Source organism: Chroicocephalus ridibundus, chromosome 10 (assembly GCF_963924245.1).
Source record: "Chroicocephalus ridibundus chromosome 10, bChrRid1.1, whole genome shotgun sequence".
Taxonomy (NCBI): Eukaryota; Metazoa; Chordata; class Aves; order Charadriiformes; family Laridae; genus Chroicocephalus; species Chroicocephalus ridibundus.
The window spans coordinates 22,395,038-22,417,845 of NC_086293.1; the positions used below are offsets into that span (position 1 = coordinate 22,395,038).

The 22,808-nt window shown below is 49.9% G+C and overlaps 1 protein-coding gene across 2 annotated transcripts; it reads right to left on the reverse strand.

The window, feature by feature from the left end:
• Positions 1-31: 31 nt before the first annotated feature.
• COPG1 (COPI coat complex subunit gamma 1) lies at positions 32-21,766 on the reverse strand. Of its 2 annotated transcripts, none has more exons than XM_063347614.1 (24): positions 21,724-21,766; positions 17,152-17,204; positions 16,257-16,337; positions 16,083-16,154; positions 15,179-15,258; positions 14,222-14,297; positions 13,973-14,065; positions 13,550-13,636; positions 13,241-13,398; positions 12,486-12,619; positions 11,623-11,690; positions 10,682-10,870; positions 10,114-10,209; positions 8,485-8,728; positions 8,029-8,104; positions 7,604-7,707; positions 7,371-7,496; positions 6,870-6,938; positions 6,358-6,500; positions 4,857-5,028; positions 3,750-3,847; positions 2,101-2,239; positions 1,053-1,151; positions 32-436 (listed from the first exon to the last, which is right to left on the reverse strand). In XM_063347614.1, exons 1-24 carry the CDS (start codon positions 21,749-21,751, stop codon positions 306-308), a joined length of 2,616 nt encoding a protein of 871 aa, XP_063203684.1. In that variant the 5' UTR covers positions 21,752-21,766; the 3' UTR covers positions 32-305. The 2 variants fall into 2 exon arrangements, with proteins under 2 accessions (XP_063203684.1, XP_063203683.1); XM_063347613.1 differs by lacking the exon at positions 21,724-21,766 and adding an exon at positions 20,367-20,568.
• Between the last annotated feature and the right edge of the window lie 1,042 nt (positions 21,767-22,808).

The window sequence follows — 22,808 nt, forward strand, 5'->3', positions numbered from 1 at the left end:
CCCCCGGCGACAGGCCAGGCAGAGCCGCGAGAAACCACGAAACCGTTTTATTTGAACGACATAAAAAGGAGAGGGAGGAGCCGGTGTCGCCTCCCCGCCGCGACACCCTCCCGCGCAGGGACAGAGCGACTCGTAAAATCGCAGCTTAAAAACAGGGTTATTTTATAGACAGAGCCCCAAATAGAGCCGTACTGCAGAGAACACGAAAGCTGCTGTAGTGAGTGTGATCCCTATTCTGCTGCCAGAGAAAGAAGCGCTGCCCGGGACGGGGGGCTCGGTATCGGGACAGTCCTGGAAAAGGGAGTTTATCCGACGGAGGCCATGATGACATCCACGGGGAGCTCCTCTCCGCTGCGGGCCGTGACCTGCATCGTCACGGTGTCGGTCAGGACCAGACGAGAGCGTACCAGGAGGTCATGGCCACCCCGGAACACACCTGGAAGGGGGAGCGGGAGGAAGGAGTGAATGCCCCCCCCCCGACAAGCCTAAAAATGAATGCTACCGCTTGGCGAGGGCAGGGTTCCCACAGGCAGCCTGGCAAATCCCCGGCACTGGGCCAGGAGAGACCTTTGAGTGGCATGTTTCTCGTTCATTATAACGTAGATGGGACTTTTGCTACTGTAAAACTCATGAAAGCAAAGTCTAAAATAAACTCCAGCTGAGAAGAGGTGCAGGTGCTCCTTTTCAGTGAGTACCCGTCACCCGTCTAAAAGCTCCAGCGCACGCCCATGTCGCTGGGCAAGGGTGCTGTGCTTTCCCCCCAAGGCTCGCTCCAAACCAGGACACCACACATCATGAAGACAGCAAATTCCATCCAGCTGGGCCCGGGGCTGATCCCAATATCCCCCCCATCCACAGCACCCTCCCTGATCCCAACAACAGCCACTCTGCACTTGCGGAGACAGAAACCACGGCAGGAACAAGCCTCCGAATCCTAGCCGGAGCACAGCGGGCTCCATCAGAAATTCCTGCCCTAATTTTCAACAGGCAGCTCTGTGCGACCTCCCAAAGAGCTGCTCCTCCTCAAGCAGAGACCTCACCCCACAGCTCACCTGCCAGGTACAGCGTGTGAGAGTTCTTGTTATCTGGCACTTTATCCGATCGCTCGCAGGGCTGCATCCCCAGGAACTTCACGATATTACTAACTGCCTCTGTCAAGAAAAAAAATAAATAAAACAAGCTCGACGTCATGGGTGTCTTGACAGGCACACACAAAGAGCATCTAAAGGTGACTCAAGCCCTCCCTACACGTTAGGGATCACGTTCCTTGTCCTGAGGGACACATAGCATTGTCCAGTATCGTGAACAGGGGAAAAACCCACCGCCACGCAGCGGTTCTGTGACCTGATGCAGCGAAGGCGCAACAGAAGCAGGAGGGCGAGTCAGACAACGGAAGCAGGAGAGCGCAGCTGGCTGCACGCTTACCGTGCAACCCTGACAGCCTGCTCGCTTCCCTGGGGACAGATGCAGGGGGAAGGAGACACGGGTCTTTGTGAGGAATTTGGAAAGGCCTCAGGGAAGGCATTTCAAGTCGAAGGCGCTGTGCAAGGAAGCACAGAGATGGCTACAGGACAATGACACTCTTCTAAGCCAAAGGGACCAAGTTTTTACAGGCTTCTCAGAAACAACGAAAGGAGTCTTTAATGCATGATGGAAGAGAAGAGGGCTTACACCACAAGCCTGCCCACCAGCCTCATGTCTTCTGCTCTTTGCATCCTTTTTTACTAGTCTCAAGTCCTAAGGTCAGAGCATCTCCCCCTTTCACAGAAGGGAAGTGGGAGCTCACAGCTGAACTATGGTCTGTCTGCTTGGGAGGGTAGAGTGAGAGAGCAAAGCAAGATGTTCTCGCCTCCCACAATCCATCTTGGTCTCCACAGGGCCCAGAATACTCACTTGTTTTTTTTTTGAAACCTGAACTAACTTGTTATCACAGTGATTGTAGCTCTGCATTTAACAGCTGCGGGGAACTAGCTTGTGAGGGGTTTTGCCCCATTAGCCTTTCTGTGAGAGACATAAAGGGACGGAGACTGCGCCTACGGACTCTGTCTGCTGGAGGGAGAGGAACGTTATGAGCTCTGCTGGGCTCAGACACCCCCTTACCTTCAAGGGTTTTAATAGCCGATAAAGTAAAGGTCTCTTCCTTTTCATACTCATCACCCACTTCATCCCAGGCTGCTCCAAAGTTTGGCTTCAGAACTCGCTGGATGTGATCAGCCACTGTTACCTCCAGGTCTTCAAGCTGATGGTAGAAGAGGTTCAAGTGAAACACGGTTGTTCCTAACCCTGCCCTCTCCAGAACGAGCTGGATTCCCAGAGATCAGGTGAATGTAGGAGAGACTCCACTTCCACTCATGAATATATCAGAGCAAGCCCTGCCCCTTCTGATCTGCTCGTGCAAACAACGCTTGGTTGAGTAACTGCTTGGACTGGGGAAGCCACTGGTCATGCCATTTCCAGGATCTACAAAGCAAGTCCTCATTCTGAGCACAGCCCTTGGCCTGACAGAGATCAAAGCACCAGATAAATGTCCAAAACAGAGGAGAAAAAGCTAAGAAATAGCTGCTTGTGCGCACACAGATGTAGTGTTTCCTTCCCTGAAATGCACAAAAGCTTGCATTTTGCCTTTCTGGCCCATCGTCTTGCATGTTGGTAAAGTACAGTGAGACGCTGTCAGACATGTGCTATCACCTAACACTGCGTGCCGGGTTAGCTGAACTGCTGCTGGGACTACGTGTGTGCAAGGCAGAACCGAGCCTGTCCCTCCAGGGCACGTATCAAAGAGCAGTCGGTGCCAGAGCTGGACAGGCAGCAGCCTGCATTCATTTCCACAATCGCTGCAGGAAAGAATTTCCTCCTGATTCTCACTGAAACACATGGAAGAGTTTGTTTAAACAGCACTCAAACAGCCATGGTGACTGGTGGGATGCAGAGAAAGGGGTTAACCTTGTACATTCCATTGGGAAAAACCTTCCCACTCCTTCTTGGGAGGACGATGTGTCCTCAGTGACTCACTGCACAGCAGTGCCTCTAATCAGATTCACAGCAGTGACAGGCAGCGCACAGAAAACAGCCTCTGGAGCTAACAGGGCAAACTGAGGTTGTGTCAGAACATCCCTTCCCCTCCGGAGGGTAAACACCACCCTCTGTGAGCCAGTCCCAGTTTCTGACCAAGCATAAGTTCAGCTTCTTCCTTTGTGGTAAAACAGCCTGCCTGGAAATGGCAGAGCCTGATACAGAGGTGCTTCTGCAGCATCGGTGCTTTCATCGGTCTTAGTGCTGGAGAGGGAAAAGCCCCACCTTCCCCAGAGCAAGAACAAGGATGGCAATCTGCCTGTATCAGGCAGGCCACTAGGCAATTAACTGTGCCACCACAGAGAGCAATCCATGGAGAATGACCAACGGCCCTCTGACTCCACAAACTTGACTGTGCAACCACTGGAGCCCATAGGGCACAGCCAGCCAAGCCTGGAGGACACACCGTGGCCCCCCCAGAACGTAGGTATCCTGCAGTCAGGTGTCTGCCTGGAGAGCAACAGGAGGATACTCAATATGAGACAAAGCAAGATCTCCAAACCCACATCTGCATCCTGGGACAGACACCACAGAGACAGCAAGAACCCCCTCTTCATGCGATGCTGCCCACATCAGTGTCAGTGGTCACGTTGTTGCTTGCAGGGATCTGAGCGCAGATCACAAAACCCCTCAAAACGACTGCAGTTTCCATGATCAGGTACACGCCAGCTCCTTACCACATACTCATCTTCGTAACCCTCGTCATCCGTCTCACCCGTGTTCGGATCACAGTCCTTGACAGTGAACTTCATCATGCAGCTGAAGGTACAGGCCACTGGAAACAGGGGAGGGAAAGGCAAAGCTTGCGTTATCACCAGATCCGCACTCCCCTGCGGCAGAGAGGGGCTGGGAAACTCGGGGCAGCTGGGTTCTCCCCCGGCACTGTTGGCAGCACAGGCTTAGCCAGTGACCTAGAGAGGGCTCTCCAACAGCTTCTGTCTCTCAAGGACAAGGTATTTATTTGTAATATTAAGGCTAGCAAACAGTGATAAAGACAGGTTCACGATGGTTGTACAAGACCATAATCCTCAGATCAAGTGTTATCACTGATGAACCTCAAGTTGTGTTGGGAGTTCTAACTAAGTGTGTCCCACCAACGCCTTGTGAAGTGGCAAGGCCCTCATCTAGAGATCGGTTCATGCACCTCTGAAATGAAACCACCTTGCACAGCAATACAGCAGCTCATTAATACCACTCAGCTGGGAGAGGAAGTGATGACTCATCCCGGAGAAGACAGGCACTGCTGGGTGAACGGCAGCAACGCACACAGGCGAGCAGTCCCAGAACACAAACCAGGGAGACCAAAGCACAGGTGAGGCCTGGTTCATGTTGTGGAAAGTGACAAATGAGGGGATGTTCAGTACAAATAGACATCCCCGAAATTCTTGCGGTTTGTCCAAAATACTCCTTTGCTACTCAGAGCATCTGGGCACTCACAGCACTTTACAAGTACCTGCCTCCCCAGATACTAACACAAAGAATAGACAGGCTAAGGAACGTGCCAGGGTGCATGGGGGAAAACTCAGCGGAGAGCTGAATGCTCGTCTGCCAGCTCCCATAGCCTGACTTGACAATGCTACAGCACAAGGGAACCAGGAGAAGAGAAGGAAGGCCTGACAGCCCCCAAACAGCAACGAGAAGTCATGCTCAGCATCACTCAGGGCTGCACCCACACACAGGCTATAAATATCTGGCTAGGATGCAAGGTAGAATGTGTGTGGGCGAGCAATACGGTACGCTTAATTTGGGGGATGTCAGGAAAACACAGAGGGCAAACTGTTTACCTGCTGTCGGATCCTCTTCAGACAGCGCCACCAGTGTGTAGCAGGTACCCGGCTGGTTGTACACCAGGGTTTTGGCAGGTACGTAGCCAATGACCTCATAGCCCTCTGTTGGCTCCATCTGCACCGTGACATTCTCCAGGATCTGATCATTCAGGGTGTTCGTGCAGTCAAACTAAATGAGGAGAGGGGGAGCAGCAACAGCTTGAAGCTCCTAGCTATAGATCTCACAGCAGAGTCACTTCAGGCAGAGTGGCAGCATGGTGTCGACCTGTGAGTCCCTCGCTCTTTGTGTTTCAACAGTGCATCTTGCTATCAGCTGGCTCGTTATAGGGCTCATACGTTCCAGTTTAGTCACAGAGCAACTATGACTAAAAACTACTCATTTAAATGCTTTAGGGGAGAAACTAAAACCCTGCAGGGGACTCCAGTGCTCCAGCAAACTCCGCCCCACCCCTGCTTAAAATGAACCAGCACACAACTATCCAATGCCTGCCCTCTGCAACCCAGGCAGGAGCACAAATTCAGCAAGGGCAGGGATGTGTCAGCTTCTGCCTCTTTCAGTTCACCAGTTAGTATGGAACTTTTTCCTCTAAATGTACCTTGCCCTTTCTCCCAGGACGGTAATTCCCAGGTTAACTCTTTGCTGTATGGAAACGCGAGTACTGTGTCGCCTACATCTTCTCACTTGATGCTACCAGGACAGGGTGACCTGTAGCAGACGGGAAGATGACCCTCTGCACGGTGCAAACTAGGGATGGTTTGAGCAAATTTCAGCAAGCTTGGTCATTTCAGCAAGTCAAAAATTGCTGATTAGACTTTATTCCAGCTGCAATGACAAGTCATTTAACCTCATACAACTGCATCTGGTGGATGGACAATAGAGACAAAGACCAAACCCTACGAGGGCTGTGCAGGCAGTTCTGAGCTTTTGAGGACAGAGCTGGCTAAGGACTAAACACTGCTGCTCACAAGCTGGTGTTCACTGTGCCTTGAGCTCCCCAAGGCCCAGGCAAAGATGCTGGCACATCGATCCTAAACCTCACAGGTAGCAGCAGGGCGGTACAGCCAAGGCCAAGATATACAGACACAAGCACCTGTACTACACAGGCTAAAACAAAACACAGGGGATAAAGAGCTCTCCCCCACCACGTCCCTTTCTTGGGTTCCCTTTTCAGCATATCAGATAAAGCTTCACTGTCTTACGCCCAAAGCACATGCTTGGGGACCCTAAGGAAAGAACACAGCTTCCCTTGCCAACTGCTCAGTAAAAACAGCCCCACCTAGTGCTTGTCCGATTTATTTGGACTGTACGTGTAGCACTGTTCAGCCACACGCTCCCTAAGTAATTTTTTAGGGGGATCTGCTGCCCTGGTTGAGAAACATTGCAGTGATGTGCTCTGAACACAGATAACCCCGAGCTGTTTCTTCCCAGTGGAGCTTTTAACCGATCAGAAGTTTATTTTCCAATCCTCTTTCAGCACCACATGCCATAGCTACCCACCTGGAACACCATGTGGCTGACAAACGTGTGCTTGGTACAACGAACCACATACTCCGTTTCCAGCTCTGTCAGGGCAACAGGCTCTGGGGAAGACTTGAAGAGCGGGCCCAGTCCCTGAAACTCTGGGATTGCCGCCAGTTGCTCTGAAACAGAGGACACAGAAACCACTGCCTTCCCCAACCCACAGGAAGGTGTTAGCAGTTCAAAGCCCTCATTTAAGCTGCCAGAAGCTACTGCAGCAAGGGACTATCTACCAAACATTCATAAACGTTCACTAGGGACTTTTAAAATTAAAGGCAGAGTCATCCTTTGCCCACATTTATTGCAATCTAGACAGAATAGGACTGTGGGCACCCTTTGCCCCCCAGGATTTAACAGTAGACTTATAGTGGGGAGACGATGTCACTCTCCAAAAGGAGATAGGAAAAAGATAGAGGGGCCAGGCAGACCCCTCAAGAGGTGGCTATTTTGTTCTCACACACAGGCATAGGAGAGGCCTCGCATCAGTTTACCTTGGAATATTTCTTGCCGTGTTGCTGCCACCTTCTCTGGCTGTTTGACTACAGCAACAGGGGCATTTTCTGCAGGAGAAAAAGAAAAAAATACCCACACAAAAATCCTAAAAGATTTGAAGGTGAAGAGTAAGAATCAGAATCAGAAAACAGATTAATGTCTGTAGAGGGATTTGACTAAGGAAAGGAAGAGAGCTCATTTCTCATCTTGCTATGGACTAGGCCCCCGTATTTAGCTTCCTAAACACCTTCAGAACTGCAGGAGCTCCAATGAGGATTACCAACTGTTACTATTATTAGCAGTTGGACTAAATCAAAATGCTAATGTGGGAGCATCAGATTTGCTGGCCTTAGTCTTTACAGAAGATATAATTCCACAAAACTCAACTAGGACGGAGGTCAGCAATTCCCAGTACGCCCAATACAGTTTATCGTACAAGGGCTGGAGCTGCTAGGGAATTACTCGGAGTTTGGACCAGCATTCAGGGGACTGTTCCTCACCTGCTCTTTGCTCGACAATAGGAGCTGTTGCCAAAGGAACAGATTTCAAGTCAAAGGGTTTCTCAGAGGGCTCCAGGGTGTACTGATGCAGAGCCCTCTCCAGGCCAGGGATGGACACCGTCAAACCTGGAGACAGAAGGGACAGGTCATTAAAACCATGGATAATGACAGTGCTTTGTCCTTGTTAAACCAGGAAGGAGGTGCAGACTTGTTTTGAGGATTTTCTGCGTTACCATTCAGGATATAGCCAGCATTGAGGGCCTTCTGCTTCTGCTCCAGAACATTCAGGTAGAAGGTGGCTCTGTCTCTCACTTCATTGTCATCATCCATCACACACCTGAGAGGAAAGTGTAAAACTTTCTTCAGCACAAGGCAGCAGAGTCCACACAAACGAATCCAGGTGACTTTGTCACCTCACAGGGCCAGAAAGAACACACCGTAAAAGACAACTGGCAATCTACTAGTAATTGTATTGGACAAGTAATCATACACCAAACTACGTAGTGCTGAATGCAGTGGTGATTCCACCACAGAATCCCACTGCACCTTATCAGACCCACAGCTAGAAAAGACTAGACATGCACGAGGATGCTAACAAACTCTCAAGCGAACTGGGGTTTTCACCCAGGATGTTGAGAAACTCTGAGGTACAACTCACCTTTTCAGTAACACCAAGATACTGGGTAACATCTCCTCATTCTGGGCTCCAAACTTTGCCAGGGCACTTACAGCACCTGTTAACACAAGTCATGAAAACAGAATTAGAAAGCAATGAAGTCACCTGAAGTTTCTTCCATTTCCTGTCCCTGTTCAAACGCCGTGCCAGAAACACTAGCATTAGTATAAAGCATTACTGTGACTAGAAAGAGACAGATATATTACAGTGAAGTGCCTGCAAACCCCCTCTGTCTACTTTCAGAGTAACTGCAGCTCCCTCCCCATTTCTCAGCTGCTGGCCACCTCTTCCATCAATACTACTGCAGGATCTTGGCTGTGTAAAAAGATCTGCTCAGGACTAGAGCAAATCACAATCCTTAAAAGCAGAAGTGTTCATGGACTGTATTTCCTTGAAGATATGTCAAGGGGTGGACAGCTTTCCAGGTCCGTCTCTTACCTGCACGGACTTCTTCATGCTCCAAGACAACCCTGTTGTAGATGAAGCGAATGTATTTGGAGGGGTTATTGGTCTTGGGCCCTTCCTGCCCCAAGAGGTGGAGGATACGAGTGGCCAGCACAGTGAACTCGCAGTCCTCAATGAATTCGCAGAGGTGAGACAGGCCTGTCTCTTTGCTCTCCGAGTTCTCCTCAATGATGCTGATGATGCAGTCCACAATGGCTCGCTTGTATTCAAAGCCGCCCTAGGGAGCAAAGGGAACTGCTCAGCTAGAAATCTAGAAGTATTTTAGAGACTTGGAACTAGCCAGACAGGAAAAAAGTTTCCTTTGCAAAGGTCACTCACACTCAGTGCTTTTAATCTGTGTTTGAAAGGAGAAGGGTAATAATACTGCCCTCACTTTTGACCCTCTTTACACCTAGAGGACCAGCTAATATTCAAGCTCTCTTGCCAGCTCCCTTCAGAATGGCTACAGTGAAGGAAAAAACCCCCAAGTCCTAAAGAGGGTAAAAGAATCCATCAGCCTGAAGGGCTTCAAAATCTCCTTCAAAATCCTCTGCTGCTTGAATTAGTGCATAAAAACAGCCATATGGGAGGAGAAAAAACCCAACCCTCTTCCCTTTAGCACCAGACATCTGAGGATGAATCACAAGAGAAATATATTAAGGATCATATCTGCCACAGCAGGACCCAGCAAATAGCCCCATTAGTGAAGGAAGACAGGCAATCAATACCTCCCCAGGCACACCCCATAACCTGACATGCCGTTAGTGCCTGGTTATCTTCAGACATTATTTACTAGTGTCCTCAATACACACTAAGGGATTAAACTGCACACTATCTTCCACCAATTACATGCACAGTGCTGGGCATTTGGGGGATTTTTCTGGTGCTACTTTGGATTAAAAAGCTGTAACATAGAATGGTTTGAACTACAAAACTACATTCAAAATGATACCATCCACCCACAGAAAATCTGGGAAAGGAGAATCGTCCATTTTTCACTGGAGCAAAATGAGAGGCTCTGGTTTGTTCCCAAACGAGAGGCTGTAATTGGCAGAAAGTGATGTCAGCGCAAGCAGTGGTGCCAGCTGTGTGGCAGGCATGTTAGCTCATTTAGAAATGGCCTCAGCAAACCTCTGTAAAGCTGTCTTTCTGCAATTCTATGTCTGACTGAATGCAGAGAATGGTTATAGGTACTCGTGATCCCTTCACTGCCACAGCACAGAGAACAGAACAAAAGTAGTCCTGTGTCATCAATAAATAGGTTGTTACCAAATCTTTGTGTACAAGACAAAACTTCTTGGAATTTGCTGTCAAAGTATAAAAGAAAGCGAGTTCAAATGTGAAACTCACATGGACTGCCAACAGATCTGCTGTTGCCTGCATTTTTTGGGGGAGTTAATAAACCCCCAGAAAAATCAAAGAATGAAAACCACATTAAAAATATGCCTGACAGTATGCACATAACTACTGTGCACAGCTGGCAGTTCCTGACAGTTAGGCTGCAAACCTTTTAGAGAGAGCACAGCGTTATCTGTAAAAGCTTGACTCTCACAGGGGCCACTGTGCAGTCCTGCAGTCCATGCATACAAACAAGCAACAAAAAGTATTGTCCTGCAAACTTACCTCTTCCCGAAGCATAGTGAAGAGAAAGTTCATGAGGACGGCATGTTTGCGAGGATACTTCTGGCACAGTGCATTGATGGCCTGCACCACTACAACCTGGAGGAAAAGGGCAGCAAGTGAAAAAAGATTCTGTCTTTTTTGCTGTCTCACCTGTCCAGGCAGGAAAAAACAGTTGAATTGTGTCAATTTTGTGCTGGTCCCTAGCCTGGAAACTATGGGTTTGCCTTTATTTATCCAGAAGGCACAATCCTAGGAATTGGAGGAATTTGATCTTTATACATTGGCCAGCCCCTAGCAAAAGCCCACACCCACTGGAAAGAAGAAAAAGATATTTAATTCTCAAAGGGCATCTCCCCAGAAGAGAGCATGTGACTTTGGAGCTGGGTGCTGTATAACTGAGGCATGGCTTTGGCTGATAGCCTCAGATTCCTTCTCTTCCCTGCAAATACTCTGCAGCCTAGCTCCTGGAAGCAGCTCCATGCAGGTTTCAGAATGCACACACAAACATGGACAAAGACCAAGGGGTTTCTTAGGAACCTGTGTGTTCCTCCTTCTCCCACTTCCTTACTTTGAACTCATCTGAGATTTCTGACATGAAAGAGGAGATCTGCTTCATGAGCCGGTCGATGCTGCTCTCACTGCCGGTTTTCAGCAACGTGGTGATGGCCAGGGTGGCTATGCTGCGGTTGGAGTCCGTCACAAGGTTCTCCAGGTCTAGATTACAGGCAGTCACAGCGGATGGGTGTTTCATGGCCACCTGGAGAAGAGAAAGAAGAGTGGAAATCGCTCAATAGATGCAAAAGGCCCAGCTGGCAAAACCCACCAAATCTTTATAAGCTCTCACTCCTTCCTGTAAAAATAAATGCCAAAGGCTGTACATGAGGGTCATCTCAGACAAACAACTCATCTAGGGTTAAAGTAACAAGCTCTTTCTTCCTGCAGAATTGCATCTCTTCCTGTAAGAGAAGCAGTAGTAATAAATGATCTTTTACTATTTTCAACTCTCTCAATTCTCCTCTATATATTAAGAAAAGAAAGCTATAAACTCCCAACAAAAATTCAGTGAGCCTAACCGTACGGAACAGCTTTGTGGGTGGAAGCACAGCAGTTACCAGACTGCCATTCTGTCTTTCATTTTTAAGAGTTTACAAGGTCAAGGGAAGAGCGGGAGCAAAGACTGCCACAGAGCAGGCAAGAAGCAGCATCAAGGTTTGATCCCTGTTTTATAAGGAGCTCCTTCACCACACGAAGCTCAGAAGGGAAAGCAGTAACACCTAAGACCGGTGACACTCTTAGAGACCTGTGAAACTGATTGCTTTTTTTTTTTTCTTTTTTAAAGTGTTCTTTAAGGTTTTATTCCACTCAGAAAGCAATGAAATGTAAGGCTGTACCCTAGGGTAGAGGTTATTCACATAAAATCATCACATCATCTGGCCCCCTTTCTCTTCTGAAGCCTGCACCTCCCTGCACATGAGAAACTATTACAGCTCCCAAGAGACCAGCTCCTACCTTGTTGAGGGTACGGACGGCTGCATATCTCAGTGCTGCTTTCGGGGAGCTGCAGAACAGCTGCAAAACTGCAAGGTGGGAAAACCAACAAAGGCAGACATTTAGGCAATCTATTATTAAGAGGCATTTCATACCTAAAGCAAGAGCTTCGATGAACAGACAGCTGCAAGCACAAGACAACTAGAAGCATGCTTAGGAAGCAACTGTGAATTTACCAGCTTCCTCCCTCCCTCCCTGTTGTCCTCTCTGCCACACATCCCTGCTGACAACTAGCTCTTACCCACCTCCCTCTTCTTCCACAGCATTGCCATCCTTCACTCCTCTTGAAAGCCAATTTCATCACCTTGTCATCTTTCCTACTAAGTCAATTTGAACTGCTGTTCTCCATTTCTATGCAAACCCTGTTCCTTTCCCAGGGCTGGCCCATGAAGGGCACACTCCCTGTCCAGAGAGGTGACACACAGTCTCCCTATCTGCCAACAGTCCCAGTTCAGGAGAGCCTCTGGACTGGACTGAGCTGGGAAGGCAGGACCCCAACACCTTGCCTTCTTGCACTGTTACACTCAGTCTAAAGCAGGGAGATGTGTCAGTTAGAATTCAGCCCTGTTTCACAGAAAAAAAAAAAAAAAAAAAAAAAGAGACCCCTCCAGTAACCCACACTTGAACACACCAGGCAAATACCTTTACAGGAGCAAAGCTATTCACACAGAGCACAGGCTCTCAGCAGCAGCATAAAGCAACAAAGGGTACGGCAGCATAACAAGCCTGAAACTACACAAGGTCCTTGTTCCTTGGGGTAATCAGCAGGTGTCACCACTGCAGGCCCTTAATTCCCTCACCATTGCCATGAGCGTCACATTTACCTGAGACAGCCGGAGCCAGCTCTTTGGCAGTGCAGTTGGGCAGGTTAACGATGGCTGATGCAGCTTCGTAGACCACCATCTCGTGTTTGTTTCTTAGGCAGCTCTCAATGAAATCGAACAGGGGGCTATCACGGCTAAGGGACAAAAAAAACCCACAAGTACAAATTAAAACAAAGGTGTCAACAGAAATAAAGAATCCATCAGCAGAAATGGGCAGATCCCATAGCCCGTGGAAAGTTAAAAGCAGCCATAAATCCGCTGTCCCCAGTTGTGATAGTGGTCGTTATACTGTATTTCTAGCATGCTTGAGCTGGAAATCAGGCTGCCTTCTGAGAAGACACCCTCTGCTTTACAGGGTAAAGGAAATCTCCCTTAGCCCTCACACACTGAGAGCTCACAGTACACACCAAAGCCATGTCCACCTGGAAGTCACAGTGCATACATGATAGCTAAATAATTACAGAAGACAGAATATCTCAATAAAGAACAGCCATGCAAAACAGACAAGAGAAACACGAAGTGCTCCATGTGCAAGCACATACACAGACAAAACTCACAGAAGCCATACCATAACAACCTGAAAGCATCCTATATTTTCTCTGCTGCCTTTCAACCAACAATAAGAGGGCAGAAGCTGCATGCTGCTCTTTAAAGACAAAAATAATTGCCCTCATGAGATGGCAAGTGAGCCTGCAACAGGAGATGGAAGCAGGACCCGAGAAAATTCTTCCAGCAGGGCAAAGGAGCCCCCTCACCTGCCAGCCTCTTCTTCCAGCAGCTTGCTGGCTACTCGAATCATCATGCAGTAGGCAAACGGTGACTTGAGGCCGTGGCGCGTGAACTTGCTGAGCATCTTGTTGACTGCCAGGCGGTCATTCTTCCGCACATGGTAGAGCAAGCCCAGAGCATGATACTGTGCAAGGAAAGAGTCCGTCACAAACCCATAGTGTGTTCTTTCCACTTTTATCCCCTCTGTTGCCCAGAACTGCCTGGCTGAGCTCCAGTAGTTTGCTCCACTACCAGCTGCTGCTTAATATTCCCTGTGCTGGCAGCATGTTTCCTACCTGCACCATGATATTGTCGCTGGAAGCTGCCTCCTGAGCCTCATTCACCCAACGTTTTACCACATCATAACTGGTCTTCAGCAGGTGCTGGGGAGGAGACAAAGCCACAGACAAACCATGAGAGAAGGATGGCGGAAGGTTCGGGAATCACAGCTCATATTAAGCAGCAACAAGCCTTCCCCATGATGGCACTGGCGGCAGCAACTTATAAAAGAGCAGAGGATCAGCATGCAGAGACGGGCCGTGACAGCTGCGGCCTCAAGGCGTCGATGATCTCCCACAAAGTCAGTGCCAGTCCCTCAGTTCAAAAATTGGGGAACAACGACAATGAAACACTGAAACTCCCAAGATATCCAGTCCCACCACAGATGACTGCTTCCCAACTTGGCTGTCCCTCAGGCCCGCCCTGCAGCGAGTACATACCAAGGAGGACACCAGAGCAGAGCTGGATACACTTGGCACTTTGTCAACAATCGCCTGCTTCATGTAACGCTCAATGGCCTGCAACATGGTACTCTGTAGGGAAAGGGAAACAACAGCTGATATGGAAAAGCCATCAGGACTGTGGAAGAGGAGATGCAAAGGCAAGAAAATCAGGGTGAAATGCGGGATGGGGTGAAGTAGGGAAAGGTGAAGGGCCTAGGGCTGCCCCAAGGGAAAAGCAGCACTTACATCAGTGATTTGACAGAGCGCTCTCACAGCAGGGCCTCGGTAATTGTCATCCTTCCCAGTCATGTCTTTGGTTAAGCTGGTTGAAAACAGGAAGCTCTCAATATTGCACTCTTCCTGAGCCAGCAGCTCTCAGGTGCACGCACAGCGCACACAGAGCAGCAGGCAGCCAGCATCACAGCTGAATGCCAAGCAGGCAACTGCAAGTCTCCAGCAAGTCCCACCAGGGTGGGAAAGCAGGAGGAAAAGATCAGTACTCAGGTTGCAAGCCCATCAGCAGCCTGTATGAGCTCCTGATCGTACCATGGGAGCCTGGAGTGCAAACACATGCCCCTGAGGCATTTGCCTTCCTTACTGAACACTCATTCCTGCCCTTTCCCCAGGATCCTGATCAGTGTGAGATGGTCTATGAGGGGACAGGAGTTCATCACATCAGTTCATCACTAAATTCTGCCTGCTGCATGGCCTCTGCCCTCAGTAAACCCTATACCCTCATGCTTCTGTCTCCTGATGCAGCACTGGCCTTTCAGTGGGATGATCAGGAATTTTGTTCGCCAGTGAAGTTGCATCCTGTGCTGCTAACAGGAGCAGTAAATCCCTGCCTACCTGTTGAAAGCCTTGGGATTTATGCCAGAAATCTTCAAAAAGCTTCAAGGCATTCAGATAGGAAAGTAGGAGTTAATGAAACACCCTTTTGCAAGAGGGGAAAAAACAGCAGTGCTGCCATAACCAAAAAAGACAGCCCAAACACCCATGGGCATGGGATATGGGGACACAGAACGTTTCACATACATCACTGGGAGTTCAGTGTCTGTATTTTAATGTAAAGAAAAAATTTTTCATCACCAAGGGCATTCCCTATCTTCACCCTGCTTAGGGACTACAGTTATCTCCAAGAGGTTGGACAGACATTACTGGAGGACGCATGAATGTAACAGTAAGAAAAGCCAAGTGACTGACCTGCTAGTAACAATGATTACATCTTCTGCAATAGAAGACATCTCTTTGATAGTCAGGTAACACATCCTGCGAAGAGTTGGCTGACAAGGAGAAAAGGAAGACAGACATAAGCTGAGAGGATCCTGGATAAGAAGTGATCTCAGTTTTCCCTGCTTCCATGATTTTATTATGAAGATTAAGAATGTGATACCTTCAGAGGACCAGTGCCTGAGTGTAAAAGATGTACAAAATCCATATTCATTAACAAAACACACCTTCCTCTTCTAAATCCCTCAACCTTAGGGTGAAGCCACAGGGATACCAGATTTATCTGGATCTACAGTTTCATCTTTCATGTAATTCACATGAACAAGGAGAAAAGCTTGAAATCATCAGGTGAAGGCACCCTCTTGCCTCAAAAGCAAGAAAGCAAGCAATTTATATTCCTGGGTCTGGGGATTTCTACACTGGTCTCGTGATTTTAACACCTTGTGGTTTGGGGGACAACTAGTGATGGTACTACTGCTGTAGGTAGGTTCCTGGCCTCCTCCAGGACACACTGTTATTGACTCTCAGCAGGAAGCAGGATCTTTTAATGCTGGGCACAAAGTATAGTGTATTCTATCTGATTATATGCTTGACCTGTGCCTAGCACAATCTCAGGAGCTAAACAGCAATTCAGAGGGAGGAATCTCCATCTCAAGAACAGAGAATGTTTCAGCTAAGCTGCTAAAAGGTCTGGGAAGGGCTAGGAAGCTGATCTCTGTTTCTAAACTTTCATCCTACTCTTCCCACTCAGATCAAGTAGCTCCAGGCAGGGTGGAAAAGCTGATTGTATAAAAATGCACATCTCAAGGCTGAAAATGACACTGTTGACAACTTGTCCCACCAGATAAATACAGAAGAAAAGAACAAGCAGACTTACATCATTGGACTGAAACAGCTTGGTCATAGCAAAGAAGGATTCAGTAGCTTCCATGACACCAAGGTGCTCCCCCTAGAAGGTGTTTGGAAAGAAGGAAGGAAATCCCAGTTATCACAACTGGCTTTGGGTCTGCTGCAGGTGTCTCTGTATAGGTGTAAATTTTTTCTCCCTTACCTGGTTTATGAGATACAGGATCTTGGTGAGGATATGAGCACATTTTCGTGGGTTTATGGGAGTCTCATTAAACACTCGTGCCTGGAAACAAAGCACAGACAAGGATGCTGACACTAACACACCCTCACAAACACTGTCCTGTCTGGTCTTGGGCACTGATACAAACAATACATTGTGAGTGAGGTATGGCAAGATTTTTAATGACTTTGGATCAGATTTCCCCTCAATTCCTGTTAAACATGGAACCCTTTTAAAGAGCTGGTTCTACAGTCTCATCCTGGGATCGCAAATCCAAGTGCAATTAAGGTTTAAAGGCCAAATCCTCATCACACTTTCACCCACACAAGTCTGGATTGTGTGCTAGCTAAAACACTACTCTTCTGACAGACATACACAAGCTCTGCAAGGCTAACAGGAGCCAACACCATTCACAACATTGCAAGCAAACAGATTACACTGAAACAACAGGGTCTGGAGATTGAGAAGTTTACCTACTGTTCGACAGAAAGGCATTTTTTCAGAGCAAATTCATAGACTATTCAACAACCACTCACACTCTACTTATTAACTTTGTCACCAAGAAGACATCTGGGGTGTTCAAGGCCAATTTCCCGTCTTTCTTGTTTTAGGGTGAGCTTTTACAGCTAATTTTATTCATTTTATTACTATTTATAGTTCACAGTCTTTAATTCATTACAGAGACCATTTCAACCTTTTCCTTTCCTCCCTCCAACTATAAAATAAGAATTAGTGGGAGTGTTGCCCATTTCTTTCAGGGCTAGCTGGACTTTAACAAACGCCCACTTCCTTGCTGAACTTCTCTGGTGACCTACTCAAGCGAGGGAGAGACTCTAGAAAGAAAGGGATACACAAAAGAGAGCATCTGAGAATTTACCTCCTGCAAGACAGCACTCTTCTCCAGGTGCTGGAATGGGTTGGAACCCCCACCTGCAAAATAAAGAGAGTAAAAGTCTTTCCAGGGATAGTGCTATGGGAAAGCCACTTTCTAACCATGCCCATACTTTAAAAAACAGACTGAACATTTTTGGGTAACTTTTTTCACGAACACCAAGCAACTAGAGCTCCTTCTTTTAAGTAATATTAATTAGATATCTTCAGAGCAGTTAGGGAAGGCAGAGCAGACAGGACATTCTTTGATTTGTCATCCCCCCCAGAAGTAACTAGCCATGAGCCAAGGTAGACTGATTAGCTGTAAAGTAACTGTGTTCCACTGTTATCCCCACAGACCTATTTCCAGCCCCTTGGCTGGGAGCTTGCTGACAGCTAGAACATCAGTAAGACAGGCCTAGAAACAAAAGCTCAGACAAAAAGAGGCATCTCTTGCCAGACTGGTGAGTCAGGAGTGCTTTATCCCTCCCTTATAAACCAATCAGGAATCTACCAGTAAACTATTTTTGGCTCTATCACTAATTAAGAGAACAAGACAGTGGACTAGAGAGTCTAGACACAGAGTAACTTTCATTGTTCCACTTAATAGAATAAATTATATTAAATAATTAAAAACCTCACCAATTAAGGATGAAATAATCAGAGGGAAATGCACTATCATTCTGCATGGTCTCTATTAGGTCGCCTCCTAAGCATTTGTGAGCTGCAGCTTTTCAAAAGCTGCCAGTTATTGATAAGCAGGTTTTAATTAGTACCTATGTTCAGCCTGGCCCTGGGACAATACACAGGCATTTCCAGCGCTGTTCCAACGTTTAACAAGCCTGGTCTGCTAGAAAGCACAGCTCCTGGGCCCAGCTCCGACCTGACCTGGGTTTGAAGCATCCTACGCTAGTGCCAGGAGCCTTTGCAAGAGTAAACCTTACACTTAAAGGCAAACAAATCCACACTCTCGCTCCTTCCCAGTTCATAAACTGCCCTCCTCTGGCTCAGGAGAAGTTTGCAAATGCAGTAGGTGGCTGAACAAAGCACACATGCTTATGTGAGGTTGAGGAAAGAAGAAACAAGGGGAAAAAAGAAAAACAATGTCTGTAGTGTGAATATGAACCAGTTCTAGTATTATCATGTGAATGTGTTCCAAAAAAACACAGCAGCACACTATTTCCCGTGGTCCAGCATAGGCCTACAATCCGTAAATCAGCCATCAACAACAGAGCATCAATCACCCCTTCATCTTTCATGGGACTAAGGATCTTGAAATATATTGTAAATGAGGTCTTGGTCCTCACAGCAGTCTGTGTCAAAGTATTCTTCCATCATAGAAGGAGAAAGACACAGGGAAGACAGAGTCTGTGTGTTCACAAAGCTCCTAATATTGGATGACTAACAACAATTTGTACTGATTTGCAGAGAAACAGTCGTTGACCAAGCAAGGATCTCAGAACAATTATAAGCCCAAAATAACATCTCAAAATGCAGTTCTGAAAGCCAGTGGAAGCAGATCATCCAAGACTGCCTAAACCATCTATAAAAAGCAAAGAAACAGAATCCAATTAAGCGGACACGCTCATCTCAACAAAAAGACTGTTAAATGGAAAGAACGGATATACGAGGCCTGTAAATTCAGGGATGATGCGCTCCACATAAGACCAAGAACAACAAGCACTCAGGCTATACATTTAGACACGTACAAAATCCACAGCAGAAAGGTACGTGCAGTAAATGGTAGGAACCTTCATTTGACACAGAAGCAATAGGATGAGAATTAAATGCAATAGAGAAAAAAAATGTTGGCAAGCCTGCAAGCAGCTGTAGCAGAAAGGATAAAGAAAAGCTCTGTGAGCTCTTGCTATGAACAAAATCAACAAGCTGTCACCTTAGTACAAGGAAGTGCATCACCCACCAGCCTTGGCTACAGGTAACACAATAACTTGAAGCATGCAGCAGGTGCAAATGAAGAATAACCCCAAAAATTAAAGCCAAGAGCAATTCCCCTCCAACAGCTGCCGCACTAAATTCTTGGCTTATCAAGATTTCACTGGAGGCTTTGGACAACGGAAACAAGGGCATTTTGTGCACATTAAAATAAAAAGCAACCACAGTCACATAGAACAATCACCAAGATTTACACTGAATCAATTCGCTTCAGGAAGCACTGATTTGTTATGCAGAGCAAGATGCATAGAAAGCTTCATAGGAAGATGAAAAAGATACCACAAGGCACAACCGTGACAGTAAACACTGTCATATCTAGCCTTGATTCCACTTGAATTATACACCCCATAAAACATCAACCTCTTCCTTACTACTCGGGCCTAAAGTTTTGAGAGGTCAGGCAATCACTTCATGTTTCTTCGGTGCTCTCAGCCTTTCAGACCCACTGAAGCTAGCAGCGATCTTGTGGGACGAGCAGACCATGTGTGTCAGAAAAAGTGTGAGAAAGTACAAATTGAATTCTACCCTGCTTTAGCAGCTGGTCTGAGAGTTGGGCAACTGTGATGAGGGCTAATATGCCCAATATTTAGTCTCGGACTCCACACCTAGCGATGCAGCAGGTAACCTCAGAGCGCTGGGCAAATGCAACTGGTTTAGCCTCTGGTTGCGGCCGTGAGAGGAGGGCAGCAGCAGACTGCTCTAGTGCTTCCACAGCGCTTCTCGCTGCGCTCCTGTGTGCGTCAATCGGCCAGCCTCACGGCTTCCTCGGGGTCTCCCCTCACAGCTTTCCCCTTACCCCACCTTACCCACAGGAGGGGTCTCCCCTCACGGCTCCCCCCTTAACCACAGCGGGAATCTCCCCTCACAACTCCCCCCCCTTACCCACAGGAGGGGTCTCCCCTCACAACTCACCCCCCTACACATAGGAGGGGTCTCCCCTCACAGCACACCCCCCCCCCCCCCCAAACACACAGGAGGGGTCTCCCCTCACAACTTTCCCCCTTACACATAGCAGGGGTCTCCCCTCACACCCCCCCCCCCAAACACACAGGAGGGGTCTCCCCTCACAACTTTCCCCCTTACCCATAGCAGGGGTCTCCCCTCACAGCACACACACCCCCCCCCCCCCAAACACACAGGAGGGGTCTCCCCTCACAACTCACCCCCTTACCCATAGCGGGGGTCTCCCCTCACGGCTCCGCCCCTTACCCACAGGAGGGGTCTCCCCTCACGGCTACCCCTTTACCCCCCGGAGGGATCTCCCCTCACCCGACTCCTCGTCCTTCTTGTCGAACTTCTTCAGCATGGTGCTGCCGAGCGGCCCCTCGGTGAGGCCCTCCCCACCCCGTGGCAGTGGCAGTCGCAGTCCTAGTCCTAGTCCTAGTCCTAGTCCTAGTCCCGGTCCCGGTCCTGGTCCCGGTCCCAATCTCGATCCCGGTGCCGGTGCCACCACCCGCCCCTTCCTGCTCCCCGCCCCTTCCTGCCAGCCTGTCACTGCCGCGCCGCCCGCCGCACTGCGCAGGCGCGGACCCGCCCTCCCTGACGTGGCTCCCGGCGGCGGCCCGAGCCGCGGAGGCGTGGCGCGGAGCGGTGACTGACAGGAGAGGGGGCGGGAACCGGCGAGAAGACTGCGATCTGATTGGCGGAGGGGAAGGGGCGGGGCGGGGCTAGGAGAGGGTCCGGGTCTGGGGGCGGCACTAGGGCTGGGGCAGTACCGGCACTGGGGGCACTGGGAGCGGGAGGGGTCACGCTGGGGCTGGGGGGATACAGTGGGGGCTAGGGGATAGTGGGGCTGGGGAGAGCACTGGGACCGGGGGACGCACTGGAGGAGACACGGCATGGGGGGGGCACACCGAGACTGGGAGGGGGCACTGGGAATGGGGGGAGCACATTGCGGGGCTGGGGAGGGCACTGGGCCTGGGGCGGGAGACGCTGGGACCAGGGAACGGGCTGGAGGAGACTCAGTTTGGGAGGGGCCACACCATGAGTGGGAGGGGGCGCTGGGATCACCGGGGGGACACTGGGCAGGGCGACACCCTGGGGGCGGCAGGGGAAGGGCAGAGTGGGGCACGGGGGAGCTCGGGGGACACTGGGGCCAGAGAGGAGCCGGAGCAAGGTGGGGTACACCGGGACTCGGGGGGGGGTGGGGGGTGCGATGGGGCAGGAGGTGGGAAGGGGGAGATGGTGGCGGGGTCTCGGTGTCCCTGGGACGAGGGAGGTGGCGGGGGAGAACCCCCTCCTGGGGACGGGCCGTTGTCACCTGGACTGCCTCTCCTGGAGCGTCCCTGCTGTGACATACTGTCACCGGCAGCTCCTTCCGTGCCCCGTGTCCCCGCTGCCACCAGCACCCCGTCCTGTACCCTGCATCTGCAAACCCCCAGGTTTGCCCCATGGCACCCCCTCCCCTGCAGCAGGGTGTCCCCGGGGGTCCAGCGTTGCCTGAAGATTGTCAGAGACAGGCGAGGAAGGCAAAGGACCCGTTACCCACCCTGCCACCTCACCCCACCCAACCATCTGCTGCCACATCACTGGCCACCGAAATACGTCCCTCCTGCAGGGCGCAGGGTCACCCTGATTTCTCCTGCCCCCTTCCCAAAGCTGGCACACATCCCGGAGCTGCACTCACCCTGCAGCAGGTATTCCTCGAAGAGCATGGCCGTGTCCCCCACCAGCTCCAGCGGCCCCCCCAGCGGGCGTCCCCCAGCCTCTGCCTCCCTTGCGCCGCCCTGTACTTTGCACGGGGCGGCCGCACTCTGCTCCGCGCCGCTCTTATCTCCCAGCCTCGCCGAAGACGGCGGCTCCGGTGAAACAACGTGACGTCCCTGTTGGCCCAGAGCGGCTGCAGGCACCCTGGGCCGGGGGCCGGCCCCACTGCTGGTGCAAGGGGTCACACATCTCGTTTGGGGCTTAATGAGCTTCGGTCCCCAGACCAGAACTGCCGCTCTGGGGAGAGGGAACGTGAAATGGGGGCAGAGAGGGCCGCAGGGCTGGTATAAACCATGGCAAGTTGTGTTCAATGCTACCTTTTATTGTACACATTCGCCGCCACCGGCTTACAGACTCAGCTGAGCTTTGGGGAGGATTTTTATGTGCTGCAGCCACTCGGAGAGAGACGGCACACGGGAAAAACCTGCCTGGCTGGATGCGGCCCCTTTGGAGACATCCCAGCAGTGGGCGAGCAAGGAGCAAAGCAGGGCACAGAAATCCCTGTGGTGCCCAGGGCTGGGACCCGGCTGTGCTCTGGGGCTGACCCCAGCGAAGGCAAACGCGTCTGTATCTTCTCCAGTGGTGCTGAGGTGACAGCTGTTAAACCCAACCCTCCAATGGCTGATGCTTGGCCATGGGCACCAGGACCAGGGGGATGAGGCGCCGTGCCCGTGTTCCCCTGTGGTCACACCAGTGTCATCCCATGGTCCCCCTCTGCCTTCTCCAGCCCCATCCGGGGAGGTTTATTTCCTGCGCCCGAGGCGAGCCATCAGCTCGGCGTTGGCGGCCGCCTTGGCCTGCAGCTCCTTCTCTCTGGCCAGGTCGAGCAGGATTTTCAGTACATGGGTGGGGACATCAAGTGACAGGGACACCTTTCGCACCTTTTTCCTGGGAGCAGGTCTCTTGGTGGCCGGGCTCATTGGCCAGGGCAATGCTTTTCTTCCTGATGCTTCTAGCAGTGGTGAGCTGGCTTTGTCCAGATAAGACCCTTCCCCAGAGTCACGG

Coding starts and splice junctions, on each gene's coding strand:
- COPG1 (XM_063347613.1), bottom strand. CDS start 20,403: ATGCTGAAGAAGTTCGACAAGAAGGACGAGGAGTCGG. Junction 10,871..11,622: donor CCGTCCGTACCCTCAACAAG/GTAGGAGCTGGT, acceptor TCTCTTCTCCAG/GTGGCCATGAAACACCCATC. Junction 1,152..2,100: donor GGCTATTAAAACCCTTGAAG/GTAAGGGGGTGT, acceptor TTTTCTTGACAG/AGGCAGTTAGTAATATCGTG.